Raw genomic sequence first — 12,894 nt, 5'->3', positions numbered from 1 at the left:
TTCCTTACATGTTAACTTTTTAAATTTTCTTTTTCTTAACTCCAGAATAGGTTTATTTACATGAAAACAGAAGTAGGATGGATAATTTGGGGTGTGTACTAAAGATGACTTAATTAAGATGACAGAACAAAATCTTAAATCATTCTCCTTGATAATTTGTGGTGAACACTCATCATCATTTTGTCAATGAATTTTTGTAAAATCATAGAGTACATGTTGGCAATGTGAAGCTCAATTTTTTTTTTGGTATCTGCATAGTAATATTTTGGAAGAGGAGTAAAGCCGTGTTCTTTTTTCATCTTCACAGACTCATATCAGATAAAAAACAAGGAGAAACTGAAAAGAGTTCAAGAGTTTATGTCTTGCTGGGAGATTGGATTTTGCTTTAATAGCACCATGGAAGTCATCATAAGATAATTAAAATGAGTCCTCAAGCTTGAATGGTGCCTTTCTTTATATAACACTTTCTACCAAGTAGTGTCATTTGGCATAAGAAAAGGGAAAAAGAGATTTACACTATGCTTATAATAGAAAGTTACAATTATTTTCTATTAGTATTATCAAGAAGAATCAGTAAATTAAATCACCCTGGTTATTTCCATCAAAATATCTGTATACTGAGGGAAAGATGTGAGGAAATGATATGACAGTGTCCACCCAGGACTGAAGAACATCAACTGTAAGGACATGCTGCTGTGCATTTTATCTTTTTAACTATCCTCACCAATGGAATCTCATTTCCCTTTGGCTTCATGGAAAGCACATAAAGGACACCTCCATGTATCTCACAGTATTTCTTCATGAATTAATTATGACTTTTAATTAAACCATGGTAATATTTGTGGTTGGTTTGTGTTGACCCCTTTTTACTATTTGAATCATCAATAATAACACACAATCATTAGCCAATGTATTCAAGTAAGTTTGTATTTTTCCTTCACTAAATTTTTCATCTTGGGTGCTTAAAGAAATTTTTCCACAGGCTCTGTATCCTCATTTCCTCCATCCAATACCACATATTCACAAACACACAAATGCATGCACAGGCACACATATTGAAAGAGAGAGAGAGATGTATTCAAACAAATGAATACCTTTTTAAAACTACCCTCAAGAATCACCTTCAACTCCCAGTTAATATTCAAAGAACTAGAATAACTTATTTGCTTGAAAACTAAAATATATTAAAATATTTAAATTTTCATTGCCTAAATTCTATGACTAAATAAATGCTCTAAAATTTTGAATCATCATTTCAGAAAAAAATAGATTTTCTTATCATGACTTTTGATATCCATTTCAATTTTACATTTCATCTCGTTTTTTTCTAAATGAATTATATGGTCTAGGGACAGAATCTGAGTTCATTGTGGTAGTATAGGAGAAAATTTTTGTTAAGTAATGAAGTCACTTCTATGAGGAGATGCCCTCACAAATAACCTTCTAAGAATATCTGACTTTTAAATATAAGTTAAATGTCTGATATACTTATTTCAACAACATTGATTTTCAAAAATCTTCTTACTTTGACTTATTCTTTGGAACCATAATTTCGAAAATTTTCCAACAAAAAGAAATACCTAAGTGTTGGGCCAGTAGTTGTCATTGACAAGGTCATGATTAGATACATTGTAGCTAATGTAAAAATGAGGGCACTATCTCAAGGACATGAAGTGTTAAATCCAGTTAAATTTCTCAACCAGTTTCCAGTGTCAAAAACAGAAAAATGAGGGGACTGGCAAGGTATCTAAATAGATAAAATTACTTTCCTCCAATACTTGAAAATCTGTTTGGTTCTCAGGGCCCAAATAAAAGTGGGAAGATAAAACTCACTCTCCAACTCTGTCTTCTGGCCTCTGTCACATTAGGTGTCCATTCCCTCTCTCTATACAAAGACACACACAAAAAAGTTTTTAACATTTTTAATTTAAAATAATTAGAAGAGGAGAAGGCACATCCAGTGTTATAGTGATAACATAGAAATAGGGAAGTAAATATTACACAACATTTAGAACTTCAGCAGACATAGCCATGTTTTTCTGGAAAAGGACCCAGGTTTCACTTGTTAATATATTGTGATATTCTTTCCTTTTTTCTACAGGTATGAAATATTACTTAAACTATGTAAATGTATGCTGCATGTTTTAATGTTGTAAAGATGTATTGCATGTGTTTTCGATTTCTCTCTCTAAGGCACCTGATTGATCTAATAAAAGCTGAATAGTCAATAGCTATGCAGGTGATGCTTAGGTACAGCTGGAAGGCAGAAAGAATACATAGGAGAGGAATCTCATCTTGGCTTTAGAGGAGAAAAAGGAGAGAACAAGAAAGGAAAGAAGGTAGGGAGGAAGGAAGGAAGGAAGGAAGGAAGGAAGGAAGGAAGGAAGGAAGGAAGGATACCCAGAGCCATTTATCTAGACAGCCACCAGATAGAGAGACATGGAATAGGCCATGCAGAATTAAAGAAAGGTAAAAGGCTCTGAGGCAAAATGTGCATGAACAAACAGAGGTTAAACAAATTTTTAAGAGCTAATGGGGCAAGCATAAGTTAAGGCTGAGCATTCATAACTACTAATAAGTCTCTATGGTTTAAGTGAAAGAGGGTGTCTTTACCTGAGTAGAGGCTACTGTAATGTCTGCTTATGTAACTGAATAAAACACCCATGAAGACACAGAAGCAGAGGGCAGTAGAATGAAATAGTCAATAAGAACTAGAACTTGAAGATCCTTTTCTGGAAAGAGATCTGGAGACCTAGAAAATATGCTACATAATATTACCTTAAAGCAATAACAGTCAGGTTAGTAAAACATTAGAGAAATTGTTTCTTAGAAAGGTGATAAGTCACAGGCATTGGCCTTTCTTGGGTGGACCTAAAGGATTTTCACCAGGTTCAAGTCTCTCCTATGGTTATCATCTTGATTTACAGCTGTATTTGTAACTGGTCTGGCAGAAATGAAGAACTTTAAAGAAACATTTGTGTCTCATAGAACTACTGAATATTCAAACTTTGGGCCCATAAAAAATTATATTTCCTGTGGCTTTTGTCTCCTGAATGATATTTCACAGAGTTCTAAGAACTTGTCAGTTTATCTTACAGGATAAGACTGAAAGGCCACACAGTTATAGGTCGATGGTTTACAATACCAGACCTTAACCAAGACTGCTTAGATATGCTATCCCCAGCCCTGTACTTAAACTTTAGTCTCACTTTATGATCCAAAAACAGGCTTGGGGAGTTGGATGGAGCTCTTTGTTTCTTCATCCTATGTGGTAACATTGAGTACATATTCTTTTTCTGATGTTCATTGTTGATTCATTTGCTTGTATTAATTTGTTGAAGATACATAGCTGGACCTGATTTAGGGGATAGGCTGTGGCATTCAATATGGTAATATGTTGACATTTTCTGCAGAGCAGTCTAACCACCCCCAGAAGTTTCTCTGTTGCCTTTATATCATTTGCTCATTGTTTAATCCTAAACCAATGTGGTAATACAAATGAGAAATATACACCATAGTTTAGGGTAGTAGTTCTCATGCTGTGGGTCACGACCATTTTGGGGCTGACTGACACTTTCATAGGGATCACCTACAACCATCCTGCATATCATATATTTACATTACAGCAGCAAAATTGTAGTTATGAAGTAGCAACAAAAACTATTTTGTGATTGGGGTTACCACAACATGAGGATCTATATTAAAAGGTTGAAGTTATAGGAAGGTTGAATACAACTGGTCTAGGGTGTTTGGATATTTGATTGTCAGTTGGTATTGTTGTTGGGGAGGATCATGAGGTGAGGCCTTGCTGGAGGAAGTATGTCACTGAAGGAAGACTTGGACAGCTCGAGGTCTCATAATATTTTCAGTTTGCTATCTCTGCTTTGTACTGCAGTTATAAATGTAAGCTCTCGTTTCCTGTTTATTCCATCATGTTGTTGCCATGCCTTTGCTCTGTATTCTGGAATCTTGTCATTCCAGAACTATAAGTTAAAATAAACTCTTTATTAAGTTGCCTTGGTCATAGTATTTAATCATTGCACCAGAAAGTAAAAAATGCAAGCAGTAATTCATATTTTAAGATTTTGATGGAGGCATTGGTTCTGATTGTAAGCTAACATTTCAGCCTGTGGTGAAGAGTGAGCTTTCTGCAAATGTAGATGTGCTTCAAACAGCCATCATTCATCAACTCACACTGTTTTTGGTTGATAACTTCAGATAGGATCCTTTGCTCATCATTAGCACTTGTCTCCACTGCAATTACTCAATATGCTAAAATTGTTACAATATCAGCAGGGGATGCATAGTCTAGATAGAAAATAGAAAAATCTGATACATATATTTCCATATACTTTCATACTATGGGATATTATTATATCTCCACTGAAAGTTTGTTTCGTTCTTTTGAATCTGGTGGACCTATGAACCATGCATGCCTTCTCAAATTACAGTCAAAAGGGACTATAAGCAGACAAATTTAGTGCTCACAAAGTAGGCTTTCAAAAGGGATTGGTCACAAGCTAATACCCCCTCTCTGGCTGGAACACAGAGTGGACTGTTTCTGAGAGATCTTGTGGCCAAATTGATCTCTTCCAAAGGGCAGAAATTCTGGCATTACTGTATCTCCAAACTGAGGAAAATAACTCTACTGATGAGTAGGTGGCTTGACAATCACATCAACGTGAGAAGTGAGCTGAACATCACAGAGACTAGGGCATGTAATTGTGCTCAGGCAACAACTAATGCTATTGATGGGAAAAGAGCTTGAGTCCTAGTTCATAATAGTCATATTATATGAGAAGCAAACAGCCATGGCATGTATGAATGAAGCTACACTCTAAGATTCTGTCTTTGGAACTAGGTTTCATAAATATGATCCCTCCTTACACCTGAGAAAGGTCTGATACAGAGATAGGGGTGTGACTTGCTAGGTATTTTTCAGGAACAATGCAACTTGGGAAATGGGATGCAAATTCTGGTTCTGGAAAATATCCCAGCAGGGAAAACATAATAGAATACTTCCTTTTAAAACACATGAAGGATAGTGGCGTTCTTCTCATATGAAGAGTCAGTTATAAAAGATAATGTAAGGTTTAGAGAGAACATTTTTATTTCAACAAAGAATTACTACCTAATGATGTACTACCTAATGTACATTTTACATTTTTTAATGCTTTTATTTTGAGGTTTAATATTTATTTTAATTAATTCTTTTGTTTTCACTTTTTCTTGATTAAATAGGCTATTTTGACTTCTTTTTAAAAGTACGTTTTTAAGAAAAAAGATAGAATTACATCACATTCACCCCTCTCTGTCCTCTCTGCAGCCTCTCTTGTTCCTCCTTTACTTTGATTGTTATTGTTACATACATTTACGTATATTGTGTATGCATACATATACACATTATAGAACTTCATGAGTCTTTTTTATGTATGTATATGATTTAAATGCTGTAAACCTTGCATTAGACAACTAATAAAAAGACTCTTCTGGGCGTGCAATTTTCCTTCTCCTACTTACCTACAGTTGTTTTTCTAGAACTGGTATTCTGTACAATTTCCCCTTCTACATTAAAATGTCCACTGATATTGCCATTTTCTGGTTATGTTTATGATACTGTTTCTAGGAGATCCTGTTTCACACCAGACTTCCTGATATTCTGACACTTATTTTTTACTATTTCCTATTTTGCTACTTGTAGCTCAAACCCATGTACATTTCCCTCCATTCCTGCTTTACCATTATTCCCCTTTTACCTTTTTCTACTATATTTCTTAATTTCAATATGCTTACCATTTTAAATCTTTCAACTATATTTATCTTTAAAGTATCCTGGATGCTCTGTTTCTGAATCTCATTATAGTTATAAGAGAAGTCCACAAGTGTTTATAACTGCATCTTAATACCAAACTTGTCAAGAAATTGTCCAGATACTGTATGATATCTTTTCTGTAGTAGCAAAAATCATGGGTGCAAGTGAGCACTGCATACAAAGTAGACTCACATAAAACAAAACAAATGTGAGAGTTCAGAAGACATAAAATAAAATAAATCAAGAGGATACATACACAGAACCCAACAGGATGAAAGAGGGGGAAAATAAGCATCCTTCATATCCTCATAATTTCTAAATAGTTGAAGTAAATGAAAATTGCATAATTGAAATACCAAGAAACATATTTCAGAATCAACATTTTAAATGTTCAAAGACCATGTGAAAATGGCTCCCAGGGAAAGAGAACATGCTTCTCTTCAAGGAACACAAATTTCATTTCAGCACATCAGAGAGCTCATAGTTACCCATAACTCCAGTTCCAGAAGAAGTATCACCTTCTTTTCAATATCATGGTCACCTGCACACATGTCTACAACCCACCATCCTGTTGTATGTATATGTACACATAATTAAAATAATGTAGGTGATAATAGCTAGGATATTGATGTCTATCAACTGGTGAATGGACAATAAAACTTACTCCTGCATACAGTGGAATTTTACTAGGGAAATAGAAATTTCAGAATTCACAGAAAAATGATTGGGTCAAGAAAACATTTACTAAGTCGGGTAACCCAGACACAAAAGTTAAGTCTCTCATGTTCTCATTCATATCTGGTTCTTGCATTGACACTTTGGATTTGTGTTTAATAAGGAGTATGTATAGAATAATGGAAAATAGAAAGGGACATGGTTGTGATGAAAAATAAGGATAATAAGGAATTATGGATAGTAGGAAACAGACAAAAAGATAAGGAAAGAGTGAATTACAGGGAGGGATGTTTAAGTTGGGAGATAGATGGGATGCTAGGGAAGAACAAGGGTTTAATGAAAAATAACTAATACTAAAGATGCTTGAAACAACCATATGCAAACCTAATATTTTATTCATATAGAAGAGTTTAGTTGTTTTTGCCCTGAATAAAGGTTGTACTTATTCAAAAAGCAATAGGTTGCCAAAAAACTACAAAACAGAGCCACATACTGAATAATACCTCTGAGTTGTGGCTCGGAGGAATCCCAGAGACCTCCAAAGTAGCACAGGCTGTTTTTCCATTGTTTTACCACCAAAACAGGATGAGTGAGACCTCTATAGTTCTTTATTCTCTACACTGTGATCAGTTGTGAATTTGGTGTTAACAACCAGTCACTTCTCAAAGCAGTGATTTAAAAGTTGCCCTATTCTAATAGTACAGAGATATAAATTTAAGGCAGAATTTGATATTATATCTACTAACAAAATGATAGTTATAACTTCAGACTTGGAGCCTATTATTGCCACAACCATGTTGCCACATCTATTGTTGATTTCAGTTTATTGGTGATTAAGACTGTTGATGACTTTTCACCTCAACAGCCCAAATAACATCTTTTATATGAGAGTTAACCATTAGCAAGGAAGCTACATAGGCAGGTATCGTCTTGTTTTCTTCATTTTCTGTCTTATATTCAAGATGTCAAAATACAAAGCAAAGGAAACACACTAGCAACTGCACTCAGAAAATATCAATCTACTTCACTTTCTCAGAAAACACATCACATTTTTCATGGGCAAACCCCAAAGCCAGGAATATACAGCATGACATATTTCAAGCCCTAAATTAAACACATCCCAAATAAGACTGCAGAGTCTAACAAAGCTGTTTCTTTACATTGATGGACTAACATAGACATTTCAAGATAAAACAATTCATGGACACCAACCTAACACTTCAGAATATATTTAAATAAGTCTTAAAGACAGGATGGTAAAGAAGGTGATCTTAGTCCATAGAGCACAGAAAAGTTTATGAGAGAAGTCCATGCACAATAAGTAACTAGAGAAGAGTCTGTCATTTCCCAAAAGGGAAACTAGCAAAATACTGATACCAATAACAAGGAAAGAAACTAACAACTAATAATCTAAATACAGTCCAAGCATATTATAATATCACAACTTAAGGAAAGTGCAAACCTCATCCAATTATAATAACCTGTATTGCCTGTTAAATTAACACAGATGTGTTGTCTGTATTTAAAACAATCCCAAAGGTTTTGTTATCTCCATGAAATACCCCTCACAGACAAATAGACTCACAGAATATGAGTAAAAGCATGGAACTCACATTATCAATTAAACAGAGGCATATAACCAACCGATGCAGTCACTTGTGTAGGCATTAAATCAAAATTAGTCAGAACAGGCAAATAAGCCAATGGTAAAGTACAATTCATCAATAAAATGCTACAATTGGATATGAGTTATTTCCAGGGATCCCAAGTTCACAAATCAAAAACCACAGATATAAAATATCAGAAATGCCACCATACAATACTTTTGAGTAGTTTCAATATCAAACTCAGACTCTTACATTTTGAGATATCATCAAATCAAATCACCAATAATGAAATTTTAGAGTTAAACAGACGGGACGTATCAGATATCTGCAGAATATTTAATCAAAACAGCTAGGAAACATACAATCTATTCAATAGCTCTTAGAACCTTCACAAATGTATGTCACATTCTATGTAATAATGCAATTTTTAAATTTTGGTTATCTTCAAAAATATAGAATGAATAATAATTTCTTGTATTTTATTAGACCACAGAATAAATAAACTTACAAATCACAGAAAACATACAAACAATTGCTGAATTTAAAAATACTCTGCAATCATTGAAAAAATGTAGAAGAATTTTAAATTTCTAAAATGAAATAAAACAGAAAGTATAATTAACATGAAACTTTGAGACAGAAGAGGATAATGTGAGACTCCTAACAGTAGAACCAAATGTATCTCTCACTCTTTTGCCTGTGAATGAGACTATTTTCTTCGTATTGTTCAGAATCCATCTGAGGGCTTTTGCTTTATCTTGATTTTTCTCTGTTTTGTCCTCTGTGGCGTTCTTCTCTTGGGGGACTTCACTTTTCTGAAGAGGAAATACAGGGGAAGTAGATCTAGGGGAGAGGAGTGTTGGGGGTATCTGGGAAAAATAGAGAAAGCGGAACTGTAGTTGGGATGTAATATATGAAAGAAGAATCTATTTTCAATAAAAGATCAGAATGAAAAATCCCAGATAAATAACAATGTTAACTCTTAAAGCTCTTAGAAAAGCAATAGTATATTAAATCCAAGAGTAGCAGATGGAAAGCAATAATGAAGACCATGGTAGTAATCCATTATTGGAGACTGAATGAATAGCACATAAGATGAACAAAATTGTTTCTTATACAAAATAAATAAGATCAACAAACATCAGTGAAGAAAAATATAAATATCTTCTAAGGAAAGTTCTTAAAAACAAACAAACAAACAAACAAAAACCCATGAAACCATTCATCTATATCACTCCTGTTTATGGATTTGAAAGACCAAGCTAGAACACATTCATATGTTATGAATATGTTCACTTTCAACCCTGTTAACAATAATTAAAACAGGAAACCCTACTAAATGTACATCAGTTGGTGAACAAAGAAAATCTGGTTAACATTTACAAAACAATCACTTGACTACTTAAAGAATTATGTAATTTGTAGGAAAATGGATAACAAGAGGTCCATATATTAAACAAAATAAACTTCACTTAGAAAGAATAGTATGTTTTCAACACATCCAGAACATAATTTAATGCCAGCAGGTTCCGGGCGCTGCAGGCACTGTGGCTGCTTGGAGGAACAGGCAGTGGGCTGCGTGAGCTCTCACGAGGCAGCATGCATCACCCGGCCACTCAGGCCCGCTCAAGAAAGTGGTACATGCTTCCTCATCTGCACAATGGCTGGCAGGTAGACAAGGGCATCCTTTCAGAGGAGGACCGCATGGTTGTCGTTAGTTTCGGACACGGCCGTGACCCCTATTTCAGGAAGATCGATGAGGTTCTGTACAGTATCGCCAAAACGAAATGGAACATTGTGGGAGATCCTTCTCATCTTGTATGAGTCCTGTTTGGATATCCCAGCTGTTTTAAAGCAAACAGTGTTGGTGTCGCTTGTGCTCCGTGGCACCCTCTCTTGTTCCTGGAGTCTGATAGGCCTGTCTGCTGCCAAAATGAACATCCGCCGTGTTGGACCAGACAAGCTGATGAACAGGGAGCATTGCAACCCTCTCTTCCTGCCGGAGAACCACCAGATGAAGTACTATTTCTATCACAGCCTCTCCTAGCCCCAGCTCCCCTACATTGCTGAGGAGGAGGATGGGAAAATTGTGGGCTATGTCCTGCCAAAAATGGAGGTGGATCCTGATGATGTCCCTCATGGACACATTACCTCACTGTCTGTGAAACGCTCCCACCAGCGTCCCTGACTGGACCAGAAGCTGATGGACCAGGCCTCATGTGCCACGATCGAGGACTTCAGCATCAAAACTGAGCAGCCTTGCATCTTTATTCCAACACCCTGAACTTCCAGGTTAGTGAGGTGAAGCCCAAGTACTATGCAGATGGAGAGGATGCAAATGCTTGAAGCAAGATCTCTCACAGATGGTCGATCAGCTAATACGGCAGCTGGTGATGAAGAAAAACATATTTGTGGTTCTGGGTTCCAAGGAGAATCAGGGCAACACACCTCCTGGTTCTGAAAAGGCCTGTCAGCAGGAGAACCTGGCCAGAGATGATAGTGGCATTGACAGCAAAGACATCAGTGATGTCCAAGACAGCTTGCAGGACTTGGATTTCACCTCTTAGAGCCTGCTTGAGCACTATAACTTCTTGTATTTCTAGCCACATTTTTCTTGGTAACCGTGGCTATGCTCTGCAGTACCTACTCTGGGGTCATTTCACAGTGACCCAAATCGCTTCTCATTTTCAACTCTTAGCAGCAACCTTCCACATAACCTAATTTGAATAGGAGACACTTCTGGACACAGAACCTGCTGTGCAGGAACCAAGGAGTCTTGAGGACTGCCATGGTTTCTTCATGCTGCTGTTGTGTTGTTTGCCATTGTCTTGCACTGATTGTTTGTATCCTGTAGGTTTTTTTTTTTTTCCTATGATGTCAAACAGGAAGCAGAAACAACTTGAAAGCACCCTGACTTTTAGCAGTTGGCATTTATTTGTGTTTTTTCATTCTTGAGTAGGCAGGACCATCAAGTTAAGTTAGTCCTTGTGCCCTCTGCCTCTGTCTGGTAGAAGTTACCTACTCTTTCTTTCTCTGGAAACTGCCCTGCTCTCCCTGCCTCCCTCCATTTGAAGAATAATGTTCCCTTTCCCAGTGGGAGAAGATGAATTAGACTTCTATAACCAAGAATTTGTAGCTCGTAAGGAAGAGACAAGAAGAAATTAAATTGTAATCTCTAATCTGAAGAAATAAAGCTACCAAAAAGGAAAAAAAAATAAAACACACATACATGCAAACACATGATGTGAAAATAGAAGAGGAATTATTGTGTTGGAAGCATACTGTTGCGGAATGTGATAAAGGTTCACCAAAAAGACAAATTAAAGAAAAGAAGAAAAATTTTGTTTCTTTTTCATAAGTAGAAGCTGTATTATTAAAAAATATATATGTAAATATAATTATATGCAAGTATTAGTTATTGTTCTGTTGCTGCAATAACCAAGGATGATTAAGAGCGACTTATAGAAGATTTTATTTTGACTTACAGTCTGAGAGGGATGCAGCCTTTCATATCGGGAAAGCATGGCAGTAAACCAAACCATGGCAGCTGAAGCAGAAATTTCAGAACTCATATTCTTACAGTAAACATCATTTAAAGAAAACAAATTGAATTTGGACAAGAATACAAAATCTCAGAGCACATCCCCAGTGAAATATTTCCTATAACACTGCTGTACCACCTAATGCTCTCCAAACAGTACTACCACCTGGGAACCAAGTGTTCAAATATCTGAGTTTTTGAAGCGTATCTTTTATTCAATCCACCACAATATATATTTTGCAATAAATCAGAGAAGACAGACATGTGACAATAAAGTAAGAATTAGGGGATGGGGATTTTTACAAGGCAGGAAGTGGACCAGAAAAGAAAGATGGGGGAGGGTGCGGCGTCCACCCTTCACCAGCAAGAAAGACGCCACACGGAGGAATCTTCTTCAAACACAGTTTAATCGGGAACCTCTTTGCTTTGTACAATGTATAATGGAGGCGGAGGCCCCGGGCCGAGGGAGACGGGGCCTGATATAGTCTACATCTACCAATCACCCAACCCTACGTGGCGCGCCAGGATAGGTTGTCTCCAAGCAGAATTAAGTGGATACATTACCTTTACCATATTTGGAGTTGTTTACCACAGAGAGCGCTCGCCGTCGGGCTGGCGGAAGGCGGAAACCGGCGCCATCTTTTGGGTGCGGTTTTCTGCAGCTCCCTACAGTTCCCCCTTTTTGTTTTAATATTATAGGAGTAGCAGTATCTATCTGTTGTCAGATTTCAGTCATCTCTGTCTTAGGTTCAACCCCAGTGTCCCTATCTTACCCGTCAAAGAGTCACTGTGTCGCCCTCACAGGCTCATGTCTTAGGTTGAAGGGAACACATGTATGCTTATTCGCTCAGCATGAGGGTAGGTGCCCGTCATTGAGCATGACTGATTCAGATACGCATCACTCACTCAGCAAGGGCGAGACAGACATCTATTTGTCTGTCAGCATGGATAACCATGCTTGAGGGGACTGTCCTGCTTCCACAGCAGCAAAGGCCTGTACCAACATAGCAGCTTGGGATTTTTGCGACTTCCTGATCCTGCATAGGCACCACAAGCAAACAAAAATGGCTAACAGCATCATGGAAAACATAACCCCTAATCCAGCCCATTCCCTAACTAAACTAAAGGCTCGCTTAAGGGTAGTTAAGAGGGTATTAACAGTGGGCAGGCTCAGGCGTGTAGCATTCACGGCAATAATCTGTTGTGTCAGGGAGTCTGTCAGGTTCTCGAACTGTTGACTTCAATTTCCCTGAAGGTAG

At 36.8% G+C, this 12,894-nt stretch overlaps 1 protein-coding gene and 1 pseudogene across 1 annotated transcript; both read left to right on the top strand.

Annotated features, from left to right (window-relative positions):
• The first annotated feature begins 9,693 nt into the window (after positions 1-9,693).
• Positions 9,694-10,066, top strand: LOC100774108 (thioredoxin-like protein 4A). The gene has a single exon (XM_027429559.2). The coding sequence runs from the start codon at positions 9,694-9,696 to the stop codon at positions 9,916-9,918; it is 225 nt and encodes a 74-aa protein (XP_027285360.1). The 3' UTR covers positions 9,919-10,066.
• Positions 10,019-10,661, top strand: LOC100774398 (annotated as a pseudogene).
• Positions 10,662-12,894: the final 2,233 nt, after the last annotated feature.

The sequence above is a fragment of the Cricetulus griseus genome, chromosome 8 (genome assembly GCF_003668045.3).
Source record: "Cricetulus griseus strain 17A/GY chromosome 8, alternate assembly CriGri-PICRH-1.0, whole genome shotgun sequence".
In the NCBI taxonomy this organism is placed as follows: domain Eukaryota; kingdom Metazoa; phylum Chordata; class Mammalia; order Rodentia; family Cricetidae; genus Cricetulus; species Cricetulus griseus.
Note: the sequence above shows the minus strand (reverse complement) of the source record. Positions and strands in the feature narration are given on the sequence as shown.